We start from the raw sequence: 20316 nt of genomic DNA, 5'->3' as shown, positions 1-20316 counted from the left end.
GAGGAGTGGCGCCCCGCTTGGCTTGCCTGGTTCTGGTTCAGCAAGAAGGTTAAAATATAAACCAGTTCGGCCCATAAGGGGAGCGAGGGGTGGAATTTCAGAATTATTTCCTTCTTCCCAGTCTTAACTGAGACAATAAAACAGGTCGGCCGCCTGCTCGCGGGCAAGCGCTTGCACACTCATGTCTGAGGCGAGGCCAGGCTCCGGGGTCCCGCAGGGGGCGATCGCGGACCCCCGGCAGCCGAGGGAGGGCGACGCGGAGGGCTCCTCCGGCCAACCGCAGCCGCCACGGGAGGCAGCAGAAAAGGCGGGCGCCTCGCTAGCTGCTGAGCCGAAGCGGCGACGCCCGAGCGAGGACGAAGAGGAGGGGGCCGCGCTGCTGGGAGAAGCGGCGGCGAGCGAGGCGGCGCTAGGCGACGGCTCGTCCCCAGCCGCGGACCTGTCGCCGAGTTTCTCCCCCTTGAGCTGGTGGCGACGACTGCGGCGGCGGCTGCTGCTGCTGCCCTTCTCGTGGCCCTCCTCGGCGCCGGCGCCGCCGCCACCGGGGACCCAGCGCTGCCCCTGCGCGCCCGCCCGCTCCATCGCGCGCTGTTGTCATGGAGGAGCCAAAATGGCGGCCTTGGCCTACACCCTGGGCAAGCGGGAGATCAACCACTATTTCAGCGTGAAGAGCGCCAAGGCGCTCGCGCTGGGCGCCGTCCTGCTGCTGGCCGCCTGCCACGCCGTGTCCCGCCGGTACCAAGGTGAGCCAGGTGGGAAGAAAGGAACGAAGGAGAGGCGGCGCCAGGGACCCCCGGGGCGAGCAGGGCGCGTGCAACACCTGGCCGCACGAGCCGGCCTCGGTGCCACTAACGCACGCCCCTGGAGCGAGGCGGTGGCCGCGGATGCCATCTCCAAAAAAGAGGCACGGAGGGCGGAGGCTTCGTGGGCGCTTTAGGCACCTTGGGCTGGCACTGAGGATGGCGCCCCAGTGCAATCGCGGCTGACCCATGCCCGGGAGGTTGACACCTGCTGCTCCACTTTGCCATCCTCCCCCAGTCCCCATCAGTCTCTCTCCTTGGAATTTGAGTGAATCCAGAGCTGTTTGTGATAGAGGCCCCTTCCGCACATGCAGAATAATGCACTTTCAATCCACTTTTCACAGTTGTTTGCAAGTGGATTTTGCTATTTCGCCCAGCTGCAAAGTGCATTGAAAGTGCATTATTCTGCATGTGCAGAAGAGGCCCGAAACAGGCAAAAGAAGCAGGCTCCATGGCTACTTGCCGGAGGCTCAGTTCTCTGCCCATTCCCTTAGCCTTAGTGCCGTGCAGGTGATTTCACAGGAGGTGATGTGCTCTTGTAGCGGATTCAGGGTTGCCTTTTAAACGAATTCCTGCCCCGGAGGCTTCTTGTCCCGGCTAATTAGCTCTGTTCAACATAAACAGCTTAAGATAACGTGGGAGGCAGCAGAGTAAATTGTGTAGTTTGGCAGGTTTGAGGGAAGTCTTTAAAATGAGATAGAGATCTGGTAGGAAGGAAAGAAAGGTGACACAGTGTAGTTTATGTTTAAAGCACTCAACTGGAGATCTGTAAAACAGGTTATTAATTGGGAATTTTGCATTTTCTATGCTTCTATTTAAAAAAAATCTCCACCATTATTGAACTGGACCCATCACTGTACTCAGATCTTTGTTGGAGGCAAACATAGGAATAAGTGACAAAGATTAGAACCAGGAGTTAGCATAAATCTGTACTGTAGTCATGGAAGCTAGTCTGCTCAGCTGAGCCCTGAAAATGGAGCTGGGTTCATCCCCCTCCCCCCCTTAATTTGCTACATTCATGTAATGCCATTCTTCCAAGGACCCAGGGTAAGAAGTGACTTGGTCCAGGCTACCCAGCAAGTTTCTTATTCTTGAGTGGGGGGATTGGAACCTTAAGTTTCTCAAACCCACATACAGCTCTCAAATCATGATGCCACATTGACTTAAATGGGTTTCATAAGGATTGTATAACACACTGGCTTTGAGTGGGATAGTCCTATGCTTATAGAAGCTTGCATGTGTTTTTGGTTTGGCGCAAAACTGGGAATGTGGGAATTGCAAGAAAAATACTTTGCTTTCTTTTGTTTTCAGCTCATAATTCTCCTGTTGTATGAGCTTGCTCTGTGGATAGTAGAGACTGGCACAAAGCACAGCATAGAGATAAAACTTGAGCAGTCTGAAGCTATGATATTTTAAAGAACTTTTCTTTATCTTGGAATCTTGGAACTCTGCTTCAGTATTCAGTGGAATACGGTGCCCACTACTTTTCAGGGATCCCAGCATTTTGTCAGTGTTGGGACTACGTGATTAGACTTTTGAGTCAGATGCAATTCTGACCCCTGCCAGTCTACACATCATGTGTGTTTGTTTCTCTTGTTGTTTACCTGGGAAAGCTAGTAAGTTGAACAGTAATAATACAATTCTAAGCTCACTTATTGGGAAGCAGGACTGCGTCATCCAACGGTCAAATGTGATAGTTTCCCTGGGTTCAGAACCATGGGCCTGCTACTGGACCTATAAATACAAGACAGACTAATATCTAGGAGAATTGGATTGAAATCCCCACTGGTGCCATGGAAGCTTGCTGAGTGACCTTGAGTCATACTCATATTCTCTCAGCCTAACTTCTCTTACAAGGTTGTTGTGAAGATAAAATGGAGAAGAGAGCAATGCAAACCTCCATTGGGAAGAAATAAAGCATACAGGAAAAATTCCCTTCTAAGAATTAAACCAAGGGGTAGTGCAGATTATTCATTTCTCAGACATTGTCCTGGCAAGGAAGTGCTCAAGGGCAGTTTTTTACCAAGAGATTTCCTGCAACATGCACCAGAAAATGGCACAATCTCCATTTTCGCCCCAGAGGTTCTCTGCTGTGTCAGTAGTCTGAGCCCAGCTTTTTCTTGCGAGAAATTTTCCCAATAATGCACAGAATCAAGAAGGAGCTGCTTGTCCTGTTGCTACAAGCAAACCTGGCTTTATCTTTAGTTTCTGGGAAAGGAGACCCCCACACATATACAGCTATTCCTGTTGGAGGTTAAAGCATGCCATGTGGGACGTTCCCAGCAGGTGCCACCTTCTAGTCTCAGAGGAAAGAAGGCTTGCAGAGGAAAGAAGGCTTGCAGGAGAAAGCATGCCTGTGGCCTCCCATTCTTAACCCCCACTTTCCCCCCTCTTTCTTCCCCCCTCATCATCTCTGCCTGTTCTTCTTTCTCCCGGGTTCCACCACTGCTTCTGCCTCCTGTCCTTCTCTCAGGTCTCCTCTGTGGCTGATGCCTTACACTGTGGCATTGTTTACTGAAGTTGCTAGTCCTCCTCTATCCCCCAAATTTCAGCTCATATTTTGCATTGTAACATCCTGAGATGTTTGTTTCTTTAACATACAACTGGGGGTTAAACCCCTTTCGTCTTTGTTTAACTTTTTAGATTTTCTGCAAATTTTAGAAGATTGATAATCCCCTCCCTCTGTATATAGCCACGTTGTGCAGATTTTTTGATACACCCTGTAGGGCCACATTCAGAATTTGGCAAAAAGATAACTTGTGTGGACATCACGATTTCAAACATATGACTGGTTTATACAAAGGTAGTACACTACAATGTATACAAAGATAATATAATGTACACAAAGATAATATGCCAGTGTTTTCAATATAACGTAGGTGTTTTCTGTACGCACACCTTACCTCAGATTTTCCCAGGTTTCAAATCTTGTGTCTCGGAAGCATTTTATGTGAAATCATTCTTCCCCCACTCCCCCGCGCAATCATTTTGGGTTTGTCCTCTTTGCTTTTTCAGTTGCATTTATTCTACACACTACTCCTGAAAATGGCTGAAGGGTATGTTGGGCTGCTACACAGGGGCGTAAATAAGAGCCTGCTGCTTAGTAGAAATAAAGACTGTTTCAACATGATCACATGATCAGGAAAACAACAGAGGAAAAATGAAGAGAAAACATTTCTAGAAACAAATGGAGGGGGGACATGCAGAATTAAAAGAAAAAGTATAGTATTTGGCGGCAAGATATGTTATAGACAGTTTGTGTGGGAAAGGCCATTGGTGTAGCGGTTAAGAGTGGTTAAGGGGAACTAGACATGGAGCCTGCTGGGTGACCTTAAACTAGTCACAGTTCTCACAGAACTCTCTCAGTCCCACCTACCTCACACAGTGTCTGTTGTAGGGAGAGGAAGGGAAGACTTTTGTAAGCCTCTTAGAGACTCCTTAAAGGAGAGAAAGGCAGGGTATAAATCCAAACTCCTCTTCTTCTAACTCCGTCCATAGTTTAATCCAAGTAAGATGCTAGACCTGTTATGGAACTATTCTGCCCTAATAACACACTTTCTTTTCTTTACTCAAAATTTGTGTTTTGTATTGTCACCTTTTTTTCCTACTTGTCATCTAGTTTGACTTTACCCGCATAATAAAGGTATATAATACTCTTAACAGCCCCACCCAGAGATGGAGATGAATCTGTTGGTGGAAGCAGTGCAGGCTTCCGCTGGTGGAAATGCCTTCCCAAGGGCAGAGGGACCAAAGAGGGCTCTCCCTGGCCAAGTTGCTAGGGTGGTGGGAATTCAAGCCAAAGCGAGTTCCCTATTGTGGCTCAAGAATTTGCCTATCCATGTCCTACATAGTATCTCTAAACATAAACAACTGATCTGGCAGACTTGTATAATTACCAGACGCTCCTTAACCCTTTTGCTTGCTCATGGAAACTTATAATTAAATGGAATTGTTGAAACTTATTTTCATGTGTGGACAAACCTGAATTAGTCCCGAACCAGAACTGTAATTGACACATGATAGTAGGTTTTAACTTTAAACACATCACGAAATACTGTGAAAGCCAATGAGAATAAAGTTATTCACTATCTCAAGGCTTAAAATGGGCCTCTGTTTTTATTTAGCTATTTATATCCCACTTTTTTCTCCATTTGGGGACCTAAAAGTGACTTACAATGTCATTTTCCTCTCCTCCATTTTATCCTCACGACAGTCCTGTGAGATAGGTTATGTGGAGGAGGGTGACTGGTCAAAGGTCACTGAGCAAGCTTTTGTTAGTGAAATGGAGATTCGAATGTGGGTCTCCCAGGTCCTTATCTGATCCTTATCTGATGCTCTAACCACTACATTATGCTAGCCCTTAAAGAAGAAAACAATAGTTTTGAAGAAAGGATCATTTTGAGTGGAGAAGTAATGGCAGTAGATGAGGAGTTTACCCTTTTCTTCACTGCCCTCGCTGCGTTTATAAGCTAGCTGAGAACAAGGCAAATATATTAAAATTATTGGAAGAGCTTCTCTTTCACATAGTTGCTAGGGAAGTGTCTTTTATTGATTTGTAGAGTTTGCTTTTTTCAGGTCTTCTACTGCACAGCAGTACAGACATGATGTGGCTGTCTTTTGTAGTTAACATTGCCTTCAAGGTCACTTTCTTGACATCGTCGCACTTCATTGAAAGTGCAAATATTTATGTAATTGCAGTGTTGTACTTGTAGCTTATCAAGCCAGTGTATTCCAGCGATGAAACTGAATCATTGCCATAAGGTTGGGCAGTTGACCTATTTTAAAAAATCAAGTTTATCCAAAACCTCTCTTTAAATGATTCATTTTATTGGGCGAGAGAGATACACGGGTTTAATTGCCATGCTAACAAAAATAAAATCTTACATAGTAAAATGATTTAATTTGCTAATTTTAAAAAATAAATCTTAACTTTACATGAAGTTTCTACAAATATGAAAAAAGGAACTGCTTTGGTTTTTACCATGTTATACAACCAGACTTCAGTTACAGTTTTAAAAAATGAAACTGATAAAATAGACTATTACAGAGAGAGTACACACCAGTTCTTGCAGTGAGCAAAATAGGAGTAGTTCCCATGATGGCACATGTATCCTGTTCCTTTGTGAATATTCCTATAGCTATAGTAGGCATCTGCTAATGGGGAGCAGCAGTGATGTGGTGGTTAAGAGCAGGTGTACTCTAACATGGAGGAACCGAGTTTATCTGGGGAATTCAGATTAGCCTGTGCACTCCAACACATGCCAGCTGGGTGACCTTAGGCTAGTCACAGCTCTACCGAGCTCTCTCACCCCCACCTACCTCACAGGGTGCTTGCTGTGAGGGGGGAAGGAAAAGGAGTTTGTAAGCCCCTTTGAGTCTCCTTACAGGAGAGAAGGGGGGATATAAATCTTCTAATGCAGCCATAGCTATGCTTCTGAGTTTGTTCATGACTGCTACTAAGCTAACAAATAAGAAGCCATAACTCTTGCCTGATAGATTTATAGGTACATGGAACAAGCTCTGACCTTGGCCCCTTTGGGTGTTACCTTTGTAGAAGCAGACATATAAAAATAGTAGGAAGACCTGTTTACCAGTTGAATACGCTGCCTTGGCAGTTGGTGAAGTTTCCTTCTTCGGAGGTTTTTAAACAGAGGCTGGATAGCCATCTGTCCAGAGGGCTTTGATAGTGTGTTCTTGCATGGTAGAGACTTGGGCTGCATGGCCCTTATGGTTCCATCTCTATGGTTCTACGAAGCTGCCAATATAGCTGCATAGTTCTTAATGATCAGAAAGGGTATTAAAGAATTGACACCTTAAGATGAAGGTATTATTTATCGAGGCATATTAAGAAATTGAGCTGCAAGGGTACAGTTTGAGGCATTCCATAGTGAGACACTGGCAGAAAGTTGCTGCCATACACAGCACTTGTCAAAGCATGTAAGTCTCAAAGCCTGAGTCTCAGGTGTGTCGTGTTCTGATTAAACAAAGAAACTGTACTTCCTCCTGCATGAAGGATGGGTGTTACTGGAAACCACTTTGATTGGACAGAATTATATGTACCTTACATAATGTAACTGAACTTTCTACATTCTTATGATACCACTTTAACTACATCTCTGGAAACAGATTAATAGATTTGTTTTTCTCAGACAGCTACTGCTATTGAAACATTACTTGACGTCCATTTTGTTGTTGCCCGTCGTGTCTGCCTTGGCATTTTTTCCCATTATTCCCAACTTTAGTATTACTATTGCAAAGTGATATTAATGTGAGTCATTCTGTCATATTTATATACAGTTACGCCACACTGCCCTTCCTATCAAATATCAACATGATGAAATTAAAAAAGCAAGATGCCTCTTGTTTTAATAAAATATTTGGGGATATAATTTACAGTGCTTGACCAATCTGGCATGCCAAATGTAGGAAGCATGTATGTAAGTCCCAACTCAGCCTCTGCGCTCAGCAGAGGCCAACCTACTGGTGACCCCTGGCCCTTCAATGATGCGTCTGGCCTCCACCCGGGCCAGAGCCTTTACAGCTCTGGCCCCTGCCTGGTGGAACGCTCTACTTCCAGCTACGCGGGCCCTGCGGGATCTAAATGATTTTCGCAGGGCCTGCAAGACGGAGCTGTTCCACCGGGCCTTTGGGGGGGCCGGCCGCTGATGGCTCCTCCTCCTCCTCCTCCTCCTTTTCCCCCCTTTTTTTCTACAACATCTGTGGACCTTACCGCCCTTCCTTTCCCTCCTCTTTTTAGGGGATTTACTAGTGGGACGCCATCAATATACTTGTTGCTAGAACGCTGCATTTTAAACGGGGTTGGGTTTTAATATATATAGAGAGCCATTATTTAATGATTTCTAAATTTTGATATTACTAATTTTATTTTGCTCTATTATCTGTTGTTCGCCGCCCTGAGCCCTTCGGGGGAGGGCGGCCTATAAATATAATAAATAAATAAATAAATAAACAACAACAACAACAACAACAACAATAATAATAATAATAAATAATAATAAAGTAAATACATTCAAAAATTCTAGATGCGTATGCCAGAGTGGCTGTATAAATAGTTAATAATAAAACATGAATAGAAAATAATGAATGAAAAGACATCTCTTTTATGCCTTAAGAGGATTTGATTGTGGTACCTGCTTATAACTAGACTGAGCCCTGTCAGCTCAGAAAAGCACAATTGCATCTGTTTTCTCAGTTCAACAAAAAAACCATTTTCAGATCTTACTTCTTTATTACAAAATCTTTAACAAATATTATTATTTTAAGCCACAAATAACTTCTGGGTTAGGGCAGTTACAGTAGTGATATTGGGATTAATATACATGGATTTTCACATGGAATCATGGTAAGAGATGTTTAATGAAAGCCGGCATGGTGTAGTGGTTAAAGTGTCTAGCTAGAATCTGGGAAACACAGGCCCGAATCCCTACTCTGCCATGGAAACTTTCTGGGTGACCTCTGCCAGTCACACACACTCTGCCTCAACCCTGGCAATTATTTGGTTGGGAGACCTCCAAGGAATACCAGAGGCATTTTGTGGTGGTAGGCAATGGCAAAACATCTCGGAGCATCTCTTGCCTAGAAAGCCTTACGGAATCGCTGTAAGTCAGCTTTGACTTGACTACAAAAGAAAAAGAGAGAAGAAGAGAGAGATCCGTTATGGTTGGGTTGCAAACACGGGTGCTGACTAAGAAGTAGTTCTTGGTTTAGTGTGGAATTTTAAGTACCAAATCTCTTTTCTTTTTTCAAGGAGATGATTCTTGTGAATACCTTCTTTCCAGTGGAAGATTTCTTGGGGAGAAGCTATGGCAACCTCACAGCTGTATGATGCATAAATATAAACCAGGGTAAGATTCTTTTACTGTGAAATTCAAGTGCACCGAACAGTAGAACACATTTGTGCTTCTTGTGGATGGTACTTCAAAGTCTGCTAGTAATTTTTTTTCTAGTTCTTATTGGAGGGAAAATAATTAACAATAATTGCAAGTCTGTGCCTTGCTTAATATGAAGTACTGGGTCATTTAATTTCTGGCTGTTCCAGATGCTGCACATAAGGTAGCCTTAGAAATCAAGGATCAGGCCCAACTCACTCACCTGAATATTTCTTCTTTGGCCATAGTTTATGAAAGTTGTGCTACATTATGGAGGCCATTGATATTGATGATTATGCTTTTTTTCTGAGCTAGCTTTAATGTCATAAAAGATAAAGGATGAGAATAAGCAGCCACCATAGGAACAGAAATCTATCAACCTTAGTAATAAGCTTTATTAGTAGGAGCTTGGTGGTGCAGTTAAAGTTGGTCTATGAGGGATGGATAGAGTAGTGGCCTTTCCATCTTCCTTGTATCCTTTGGTTCAGGTATTAAGAAGCTATGGATTGGAGATATTTAGAAGCTTTCTCTCCTGTAGGAGACTCAAAGGGGCTTACAATCTCCTTGCCCTTCCCCCCTCACAATAAATACCCTGTGAGGTAGGTGGGGCTGAGAGAGCTCCAAAAAGCTGTGACTAGCCCAAGGTCACCCAGCTGGCATGTGTGGGAGTGCACAGGCTAATCTGAATTTCCCAGATAAGCCTCCACAGCTCAGGCGGCAGAGCAGGGAATCAAACCCGGTTCCTCCAGATTAGAATGCACCTGCTCTTAACCACTATGCCACTGCTGCTCTCTTGTACTAGTGGGACATGCACAACTTGTATTAGCGGGACATACACAACTTTACACCTTCCTTCTGGTTGAAATCTTTGGGTTAAGAATATTCTGTACTGCATTACTGGTTTTCTTTGTAAATTATTTCGTCATATTTAATGCAACTTAATATTAATGTTTGCTTTTACAGTGATGTAAAAGACTGTCTTGCCAACAAGCACATAGCTTTCATAGGTGATTCTAGAATCCGCCAGCTGTTTTACTCCTTTGTGAAACTCATAAATCCTCAAATTAAGGAGGAGGGAAACAAGGTATGATTTCAATTTTTTTGCCTTTAATGTTGTTTATATAATTAATTTGGGGAAGCTGACTTTAAAGGCATAACATAGGAGACACAATGGGTGGGGTAATTTCAAAAAGGTGTGATGACTATGCCATTGTGGAAAAACAAATGAGCAAACAGGTAGATAGTAGAAATCTGAAGAAGGCAGCTGGGAACTCACAAATATTCATGTTCTAGAACTTGTGTTCATCATTGATGTACAAAGCTTCTGTGAGATTTTTAAAAACTGCAATTTATATACAGTCATAGATTTCTAAAAATTGTAACTTTTTTTGACAGCATGGAAACATTCCTTTTGAAGATAAATCTTCATCTCTCAAAGTGGTAAGCATATGTGGTTTTCCTTTAAAGTATAATGAAAAGGAAGGAGGCCATATTAGTTGAGGTAGTAGCTCTTGGCTACATACAAAGGCATAGTCTTTACTTTAATTTCTTTGGACTGTATTCCCAAATAGTATCTCCCTAGATATGGGGAAGATTATGTGGGTAAATTCTTCGTATTTTAAAAGAGCCAAGTGCTTCAGAAATGAAAAGTATTTGGTCAATGAAAATAATATTTTTAAGTCATGTAAGAGTTCAGATATTGGGTCATATTCAAGTGCTGACAGGCAGGGGCACTGTGGTGTTAGGGCGCAGAGATGAAGGTTGCAGAGAAGGCGTCCAGATGTTTGTAACTATCACCCCTTCTACTCTGCCTCTTGAACTTGGGAGAGCAAGATACTGCTTGTGAATGCCAGGTTGGTCCAGAATAAATCTGTCCTCATGCGGGACTTCCTCCTGGATGGCTGTGGTCCATCATCATCACCAGATGACCTTCCCACCTTGTGGCCTGTATAGAGAGTTTGCTCTTGGTGCTTGGCCAGAGAGACAAATTGAGGCTGTTAATGGTGTACTGCTCACCCTGCTGCCCAACTGCCTCCCTGCCTGAGCTGATGGAGGCACTCTCGGAGGTGGTGTTGGAAGGCCCTCCCCCCCCAGACAGTGGTTCTGAGGAATTTCAATCTCCATGCTGAGCATGCCTTTTATGGTCCAGCTTGCGACCTCATGACCTCCATGGCAACCGTGAGGCTGACTCTGTTTGTTTCTGGCTCAACATACTCAGGTGGATGTACTCTCAACCTAAACTTTGTGATGGGGCGGGTTGAAGGTGATCAGTTAATTGGGGGACTTAGTAAGCACAGGTAAATTTTATTATTTTGCTTAAAAATATTGACATTACATCAATGTTTTCTGTAATAAGGTTATAAAATTGGGAAATAAAATGTGTATATGTGTTTGGTAACAATAATTACTCTTGTTTCTCCAAGCGTGTGGATTTGTATTATTTACTTCCACTCATTTGCACCTGGGTGTGCCCTGTGTCCCTGCCACGCCCCATCTGCACCCTCCCTGGAATGCCCCTGCAGACCCCCACCATGTCCCCTCACTGGAGCTCTCCCAGTGCAAGATTCCCCCCCCCCCAGTCCCCTGGGCGCTACGCCACTGCCTTATAGTGCTGCATATAGGGCCATGTATTTCAGAAGTGTCTGCCAAGTGACACTGTGTTTAAAGCAGACTGAAGATATTTTATGGTTAGATTCTTCACTATAGCAAGGAAATAACTCAAGCCAGGATTCACAGACCAACATAATGTATTTGGAATAGGAAGAAAGCAGACACCATGAGATGTGACTTCTACACTCCTTATGCTAAGGAATCCTTTTCTTTTCTCCCACCCACCCAAGGATTTTCTGTGGTATCCAGAAGTCAATGGCTCCATGAAGCAACGGTTCAACTCATGGAATGAGGTTAGCTGAAAAGATACCGGAACAAGATTTGTGGAACACTGTAGGACTGAGCATCTGAAAAAAGTTGGACTAAAAATAAATGGTGGTAATTTAAGGAGTTCAAAGTGGATCCTAAAAAATTCTGATTTTTTGCCGCATTTTTAGGGCCACTTTGGCCCTGTTGGCGTAAAAAGGGAGGGAACTCCTCTTCCACTCTCCCTCGCTACCTGAATGCTTCCTTCAAAGTCCACATGGGTTCGGAAGCAGCCAGCAATAGAGAGCTGAACATTGGGCTCAGCTGGACTGGGCCTGGCATTCAGCTCAGCACTGCCACCTCTAGAGTCCACGTGGACTTTGGAGCAGCAGAAATTCAGAGCTGAATGGCTGGATTGGCTGAGGCGATCCTAGCATTCCACTCTCCCCCACTTCCTCCACAGCTCTCTTGGACTTTGGAAACAACAGAAGAGGTTTAGAGCTCTGTTGCTTGGATTTTTTTCAGTCAAGTTTAAAAGACCCAAAAAATTTCATGAAAAAAGTCAGAGAAAACCCCATACCTGAATGGAGGGTTTGGGTTTTTGGGTTTTCTTGGACTTTTTTGAAAATTTCTGTTTAAATTTCTTTTAATTTTTTTTTAAAACCTGAAAAAATACTGGGGGGAAATGGTGTACATCCTTAGAATATAGATCAGCATATGCAGGGATACTGCTAGCATTTCAGAAATTGTATTATAAATACGCTGCAGTTTGGCCTGTCCCTGAGCAGTGGATTTTAAATAAGCAAAGATCTTGTTATGTTATCTGGAAAATGTGTACAGTGGGCAAGCCCTGTGTTTGTAAGCAGGGCTCTGTTTTGTAGTAGAGCAGTGGAAGGCTCACTTAGCAAAAGGTATACTATTTATGAGTCCCTGAACTGAGTTACAAATGTTTAGGATGTTGTGAGGGTGAAATGAAACACTGACTAAGCAGTGGCACAGTGAAATTAAGATGGTGTTCATTTGTTCAGTCTGAACATATATGCTAGCTTTTACGAAGGGGAGAAACAGTTCAGTAACAGCCTCTGAACAGTAATTTATAATCTTATAAAACTAAATATTCCAAGAACAGATGTTTTCTGTTCTCAGACAGTGGGCACAATCCAAGCATATGTGTGTATTACTGCTATGGAAATCTGTAGAACTTCAGTGCTCAGCAAATAATTAAAATCACATTAATTTCAGTGAAATTTAGGCCCAGCTAAATTTCTCTACTACCGGTATAATTAGTATTATAGTACTTCAGTGGCTGCTCTTGCTTTTCTGCATGGTTGACTCATACTTTTTTTGAGTAATGATTAGTACCAAAGTCACCTTATACTATATATGAGATTATATTTGCATGTAGATAATTTTGTCTGAATAGTTAATGATAAGAGCTTACATTATTGATGAAGATTAACTTCCTTTTCACTGTGTTGTAGGGATCCTCTCCAAAGCCTAACATAATTATAGCAGGAGCTGCTACGGTAAGCTGTCCATATAGTAACTATTTATAAGACCAAGTAAAAATTAGAACTGCAGTTTCCTATTTCAGGACTTTTAGTAATGCATATGGTCCTTAATTTGGGCTGGAAGGAATAATTCCTCCCATACTGGCCAGTTAAGTTCTGCCTTACAAGCTCTGTCCTCTGTGCCCCTGTCTTCAGTGGGGAGGCTGGTAGCAAACAGAGACAGGGCTTTTTCAGCAGTGGCACCTCACTTATGGAATGCCTTTCCCCTTGACACTAACCTGGTGCCTGGCCAAAGCATTTCTGCTCACTTATGGTTTTTAATTAAGGTGATTTTAAATGCTATATTAGTCTGGAAACAGTTCCTTTAAGCTGCCAGTGGTCTGTTTTTATGGTCAGTGTTTTTATGCTGGCCTGGGGTTTTAATATCAATATCTTTTAATGTTTTGGTGCTTATACTTTACAAGCCGCCTTGGGCAGGTTCCTGCAGAGGTGGTATCAAATTTTGCTAAATAAATAATTTTACTCTGTCTTAATGAACTGTCCTTCTGTGTCATTGCCACATCCCATATGCCGCCAGCATGAACCTCCCCACTCATTCCTTCATTACTGCTGTTGTTTCCGGTACTTCGACAAGACAGTTTATCTGAGTAGACATAACAAGCTTGAGGCACCTCCTTTCTTCCTACCACCTTTTTGTGGAATGAAAATTACGTGACTTGATCAGTAGAGGAGTTGATGTGCCCTGTCACCATCTAGTGTTAGAAGGCATCTGCTTTAGAAGTTGATAATCCTTGGGTCTAGCCGGCATAGGTGTCAAACTCGCAGCCCTCCGGATGTTATGGACTACAGTTCCCATCATCCCCTGCCAGCATGGGGATTGGCCATGCTGACAGAGGCTGATGGGAATTGTAGTTCCTGAACATCTGGAGAGCCGCAGGTTCCCTACCCCTGGTCTAAGGGAAAGTGATTTGGGGTTTTCAAGATGAGAGATGAGCGAAAGTGGTTTGCCATTGCCTTTCTCAGCATAGCAACCCTGGTATTCCTTGGTAGTCTTGTCCAAGTTCTGATCATGGTCAACCCTGGTTAGTTTCCAGTGCTAAGAAGCTTGAGCTGTTTAGGCTGTTCTGATTATATTTCCCATAAATTCATGTGCTGAATATTAATTTTGGTACTCCTTCAGTGGTCCATCAAAATTCATAATGGCAGCAGTGAAGCCCTCACACAGTATAAAATCAATATCACATTGATTGCACCTCTTCTGGAGAAACTGGCAAAAAGCAGCGATGTCTACTGGGTCTTACAAGGTAAAAAAAAAAAACCAGCATGGCACAACTTAAGTGTTCTAGTAAGTTAAATTTATGTATTGGGAATAGTTTTGTACATCATGTGTATATCTTTCATGTGATTTGCATGTTCAGATCAGCCTTGTCTTAGGATCTGTCCAGGGAACAGCCAGCTGGAGTCACTGATTAGTGTTCCTTTTTGGGGTTTGTCTAAGGGAAAGTATGTTCCTTGTAAAAGAGGAATTTGCTTAGCTGTGACATCAGTGAACTGATGCTGCCCAGGACATTGCCCACAAACATGTGGCTGGACTGAAGCAAGCTTTTGGTCGGGCAGGACTTCACACAGGATTTTCAAGGAGGAGGCTGTAGCCATTCCATGCTGAGCAGATATTTTCACTACTAAACAGGCTAGAGCCCCTACTCCACGAGTAAATCTGGTCAAAACAGCTTTTCTGTGTTTCTCCAAACAAGGAACTTGGTTGTCCTGGATTTGGGCTCATGAGCTCATTCCAGTGAATCACTGTGAATGAGAACACTATAGATGGAGTACTTGTTTATTGCTTGGCTTTAAAAAAAACCCTATTATTGTTCTCGATTCAGATCCAGTCTATGAAGATATGTTGAGTGAAAGCAGGAAAATGATTACTAATGAGAAGATCGATGCCTACAATGAAGCAGCAGTCAGCATTCTGAACAGCAGTGCAAGAAATTTGAAGGCCAGAGTGAAAGTGTTCAGTGCTTCTAGGTTGATAGCAGAGGAAACTATAATGCAGTCTTTGGATGGTTTGCATCTTCCTGAATCAAGCAGAGAAGTGGTGAGTAAACAAACTTTGCAAACAAACCTTTAGGATTAATAATGAGAAAAGATTGACGTGAAGCATCTAAAACACAAAATGGCGAGTAACCATGTTGTTAATGTCTGTTAAAAGATATTATAAAGATGGCAGTCACGCATGTTGTATAACATTCTTCACAAGCTACATTTTGTAAAACATTTTTATCCAGCATAAGTAATTTGTGCTGCATTGGAACTAATGAGGGACAGGAATTATCGGTTTCTTGGTTTGTTCAGTTTAATTTTTTTTTTCTGGAGAAATGTGTCTCGGATCCTCCCTGTTGTTTCTTTGGACGTTCCTCATTCATGTGTAAGAATGGACTGTTGTAGCCCAGTAGTTAGGAACATGAAATGGAAGACCAGGGATGTCTCTGTGTCCACTCCCACATCTGTAATATGGGGGAAATAATGTTATAATGTCATGTGGATTACTGAAACAATACAGCCAAATGTAGATCCAAATTTAGAGGGCATTTCATATCTTCGTATATGAATAGGAAGAATTTCAGAATTGGCACACTGTGGCTGAAACTCTTAAGATCATGTACCAGTGAGTAAGCCCCATGGAATATGATGGGGCTTACTTCTAATTAGACTTTGCTTTGTTTTCTGAAAAGACTTTGAGGTTGAGAGAAGGCCAAATGAAGCTCTTGGAGGAAATACATAGACATGTTTTCTCAACAGTGAGCATTATGTATTATTCTAAAAGCTAAGAGGAGAAAATTAATTTCTGCTGCCCTGCTTTCCCAGGTTCTATTCTTTGTACTATTCTGTCAGTCCATGATTCAGTTAAACATTTCAGTATGACATTTAAACTGAATCTCTGAATAAAAACCACTGGCATTTATTTCTGGGTTTTAAAAAAAGTAATTATACTCACTGGTTGTGGTGGGTTTTCCGAGCTGTGCGGCCGTAGTCTGGTAGATCTTCTCTGTGATACACCTCTGAAGATGCCAGCCATAGATGCAGGCAAAACTTTAGGAACAAGATCCACCAGACCACGGCCACACAGCCCGGAAAACCCACCACAACCAGTTGAATCCAGCCGTGAAAGCCTTCGACAATGCATACGAATTATGCTTATTTTAATTCTATCTGGGATCCATGTGGCATGAAGTACTTCAGTATAAAATCCCAATGACCAAGTGATTGTTTCCTCTGGACAGAGTGCCACGATCCTCATGAACGTCTACTGCAACAAGGTCATGAAGCCCGTTGATGGTTCCTGTTGCCAGCCTCGACCTCCCATCACTTTGATACAAAAGCTAGCTTTTTGTTTTTTCGGTGCATCTGCAATTGGGTATTTAATTTTGGTCCTTGTCCGTCGCAACAATCATCGGAAGAACAAGCCATGCACTGATATGGAGAGCGGGGAAGAGAAGAAACCTCCTACGAATTCTTCAGCCGTTTCTACTCTAGAGACACTTCTGCTGTGCTTGTCCAAGCTTGGCTTGATCATGGCCTACTTCTACCTGTGTGACAGAGCGAATCTGTTCATGAAAGAGAACAAGTTCTATACTCACTCGTCCTTCTTCATACCAATAATTTACATATTGGTCCTGGGGGTATTTTATACGGAAAACACTAAGGAGGTGAGCTTATCATTTCTTGGCCGTTGTTTTACCTAAAGATCATTGCTCAACTGACCTTTGAATAATACAGAAACCAAAGTTGTTTCAGTGGTCTTTGTTTTGTCTGTCTGTTTGTTTTAGTCTTTGACCTGCCCTGAGCCTGAGCGAATTGACCAAATAGAAATCTAAAACAATTAAAAATAAAATAAAACTCTACACATCCAGAAAAGTGTAGTGCATAGAGAATGGGTGAGTTTTGGAGGATACGGTCTCAGTTGACAGCAGTTGCTCAAAGTCGAGGGCCGTGAGCTAGAGGGAATGTATCAGGGTTGCTCATGTCTCCCCACCCCTCTAATACCAGCTCGTCAAGCGGCATGTAAAGCCTTGCATGTAAAGGCTTACTTTGCAGCCCTCCAGATTGTCACCTGTTTCTAATACCGAGTTTCCCCAAAAATAAGACCTACCCCGAAAATAAGCCCTATCATGATTTTTCAGGATTTAGCCCTACCAGTAGTTACAGATCAGGATGGTGTGATCCAGCAGGGTGCTCCCTGTCAATGAGGATGCGGCTTGCATCACACATGAGGAGAAAGCTGCCAAGAGCTCGCCTTAATGAATTGTGAAGGTACCGTGTTTCCCCTAAAATAAACCCTACCCCAAAAATAAGCCCTAATGTATCTTTTGGTGCAAAAATTAATATAAGACCCTGTCTTATTTTCAGGGAAACACAGTAGCTCAGCATAGATATAACGTACTCCTGGTATAGTAGGTCCTTCTTCAAAAAATGCAGTATTTTCCTACTCATTTGCCCGATAAAAGCAGTTGTTACGTTTCCTTGTATTCTAGATGTGTGTTTGTACTTGTTGGAATAGCTTGTACTTTTTTATTTTGAACAGACTAAAGTGTTAAATAGAGAACAGACAGACGAATGGAAAGGCTGGATGCAGCTGGTCATTTTGATCTATCATATCTCTGGAGCAAGCACTGTAAGTCTTGTTTGCATTTTAAAATAAATTATTTAGCAATAAAAGGGGAGAGTTAAAATTGGAGGGGGAGGGGGGATAGGAGCCTGTTGCAGGCAGAGTCTTCCTCTCACCACCACCTAAAACATGGGTGGGTTGAATGCCCCAAGTAGAGGACTCTTATTAGCACACATTAGATGTGCAGCCACAACTAGGGGTGTAAGTTTGACTTGAATATATTAAATTGCCTGTTTCGTTGCTTTGATGTTTAAAGTAACTGGTTTTTAAACTAACTTACATTTTTGTTAACAGTTTTTGCCTGTTTACATGCATGTCCGGGTACTGGTTGCTGCATATCTGTTCCAAACAGGCTATGGGCATTTTTCATACTTCTGGATTAAAGGAGATTTTGGCATTAATAGAGTGTGTCAGGTGAGAAATATATATTTTTATTTAGAAAAAAAACATTATTTGTTAACATTGTTAATATGTAACCCTGTTCTACCTGCTGATGCTGGGTATTTAATGTATGGTAGGTAGTTTTTCCGCTAAGCCTGCAGGAGGCAGACATGCTTCTTATAATAATAAAGGATTGCCCTTTTCCCTCTGGAACCCAGTTGCCTCTCTGCTTTGGCAAAGATGTTAGACTTCCGGTTGAGGTGTGCCACTGGAGTGAACTTCCTGATGTTCATTACTCGTCTCCAAGAGCCTTAACTTAGCTTACTCCTTACTAATTTGGAAGAAACTGGATGTTGGCCCTTTCCACACAAGTTATTTGCCCCAAGTTCAATGCTGTTGGGAAGCAGAATCCCCACCCCCACCCCGATTCCTCGTAATATCATGTTGCATTTGCCTGCTTCCTAGGGCTTTCTCCGTTTTTCTCCAGTCTTTCCCAAACCTGCTTTGTTTTGTATCTGTCAAGTGCACAAGCCAAGGTCAGGTCAGGAGAATAGTCTTGACAAGAGAAGAAGAGAGGAGAACATTTACAATTTGCATTCTTCGACACTAAGGACCAATCCTCGTTTAAGATCTTATTTTGAAACTGCTTAATGTATTGTCGAAGGCTTTCATGGCCGGATTCAGCTAGTTGTGGTGGGTTTTCTGGGCTTGCTTTCCAAATATTATTCCTTGTAGATTTCAATCACTATTGGGAGAGAAAATATTTTATCGAACCTATTACTCCAGGTGGTTGTACATATATCTGGAATTAAGAACTGAAACAAATCAGGACTGTTGATGGCTCAGAGGAGTACCAGAATTGCATAACAGATTGATATGTGGACTGATTGATTTGGGAGCCCCAGTTCTAATCACAGACTGAAGGAGGAAATGCATGGAAGAATACCCAGCAAAAAAAAAATTAACTTGAAGAATATCAAGATGTTCTGTATGGCCAGTGTACCAAACTGGAGCAGCATATTTAACAGTGAGAATATATGTTTGCTCTATATCGAATCATGAGGGCAGGGGCAAGTTGCCCTCCTCTGCAAAAATAGATTTTAAAAAAAGGAAAATAAAGAAGTTTAACTTTTGTAATAACTTATGGATATGCAAGTCCCAAGACAAGTTGTATGCAAACATGGACCTCCAGGTACTTAACATTTCCTACGATCTCTATTGAATTTCCCCGTAGGGGTAAGAAACATGCTCTTTAAAGTTTGGATTTGGAGAAGATTAAAACCTTAGTTTTATCAAAGTTTATTTTTAACAGCGCAATCCTATTGGGGGAGGGCTGAATCTAGTTGTAGAGCTGACACAGGGTACACCGACGTGTTTGCCCCCTCCGCTGGCGCAAGGGGCGCTCCTTCCAACAGATGAGGCAAAGGCACCAGTGGCCAGCACCACTCATCTCCACGGCAGTGAAACCTGGAAGTCGGGGCCGCCATAGAGCTGCGCTGGTGTCCAATTGGATGTTGGCATGAGGGAGAGGCTGGGGTGTTTCTGGTGTGGAGCCGATTGCCATCTAGCCATTGCGTAAAAACCTTGAAATAGGCTCACCCCCTCCTAAGGAAGCCTGTTCCACTGAGGAACTGCTCTAGCTGTCTAGAAGTTCTTCCTAACATAGTGGTGGCGAACCTATGGCACTCCAGATGTTCATGGACTGCAATTCCCATCAGCCCCTGCCAGCATGGCCAATTGGCTGATGGAAATTGTGGTCCATGAACATCTGGAGCACCATAGGTTGGCCACCTCTGGCCTAGAGCCACAGCCAGTCTGAGTAGATAATATTGACTTTGAAGGGCCAAGGGTCAAATTTAGTTTAAGTCAGCTCCATATATCTGTTACGTCTTCTGTCAAATTGCATTTTTACTAAGGTTTAACTTACTTGAGATCAATCTGACTGGAATCTAGGTTCCAGCCTAGACTCAGGGATTTTTGGTAAAATCTTATGCTTATTTGAAAAAAGGAATTTTTAGCAGCAGCAGAAAGCCTTTTATCCTATAAGTCATGTATTTATTTTACGATATAAAGGGTTTTTTTTCTACAAATGCATAGCAGCCATCCAGGCATTCTGAGCTTTCTTTGTATAAAGTTCTCAAATGCAAACAGTCTGGTCTACAAAATCATTAAACGGGCGCTATTGTTAAATAGCTCAAACTGTTTCTGCA

General features: G+C 42.8%; 1 protein-coding gene across 4 annotated transcripts in view; it reads left to right on the top strand.

Moving 5' to 3' along the window:
* The first annotated feature begins 222 nt into the window (after positions 1-222).
* The window catches only part of CASD1 (CAS1 domain containing 1), a 32923-nt gene continuing 12829 nt past the window's right edge, over positions 223-20316 (top strand). For 2 of the 4 annotated variants that reach the window (XR_007245787.1, XM_048511381.1), the window contains exons 1-11: positions 226-743; positions 8569-8665; positions 9653-9773; positions 10085-10129; positions 11530-11592; positions 13027-13071; positions 14237-14360; positions 14940-15154; positions 16341-16766; positions 17642-17731; positions 18020-18139. Coding sequence is in view for 2 of the 4 variants with exons in the window: in XM_048511381.1 (XP_048367338.1) it covers positions 611-743; positions 8569-8665; positions 9653-9773; positions 10085-10129; positions 11530-11592; positions 13027-13071; positions 14237-14360; positions 14940-15154; positions 16341-16766; positions 17642-17731; positions 18020-18139 (1479 nt within the window). In the remaining 2 variants the exon portion in view is untranslated. Of the gene's footprint in view, positions 744-8568; positions 8666-9652; positions 9774-10084; positions 10130-11529; positions 11593-13026; positions 13072-14236; positions 14361-14939; positions 15155-16340; positions 16767-17641; positions 17732-18019; positions 18140-20316 lie in introns of all 4 variants that reach the window. The other 2 variants (XR_007245788.1, XM_048511382.1) reach the window with 2 other exon arrangements.

This window comes from Sphaerodactylus townsendi, linkage group LG11 (assembly GCF_021028975.2).
Source record: "Sphaerodactylus townsendi isolate TG3544 linkage group LG11, MPM_Stown_v2.3, whole genome shotgun sequence".
Classification (NCBI taxonomy): domain Eukaryota; kingdom Metazoa; phylum Chordata; class Lepidosauria; order Squamata; family Sphaerodactylidae; genus Sphaerodactylus; species Sphaerodactylus townsendi.
This window is presented reverse-complemented; position numbering and strand designations above follow the sequence as displayed.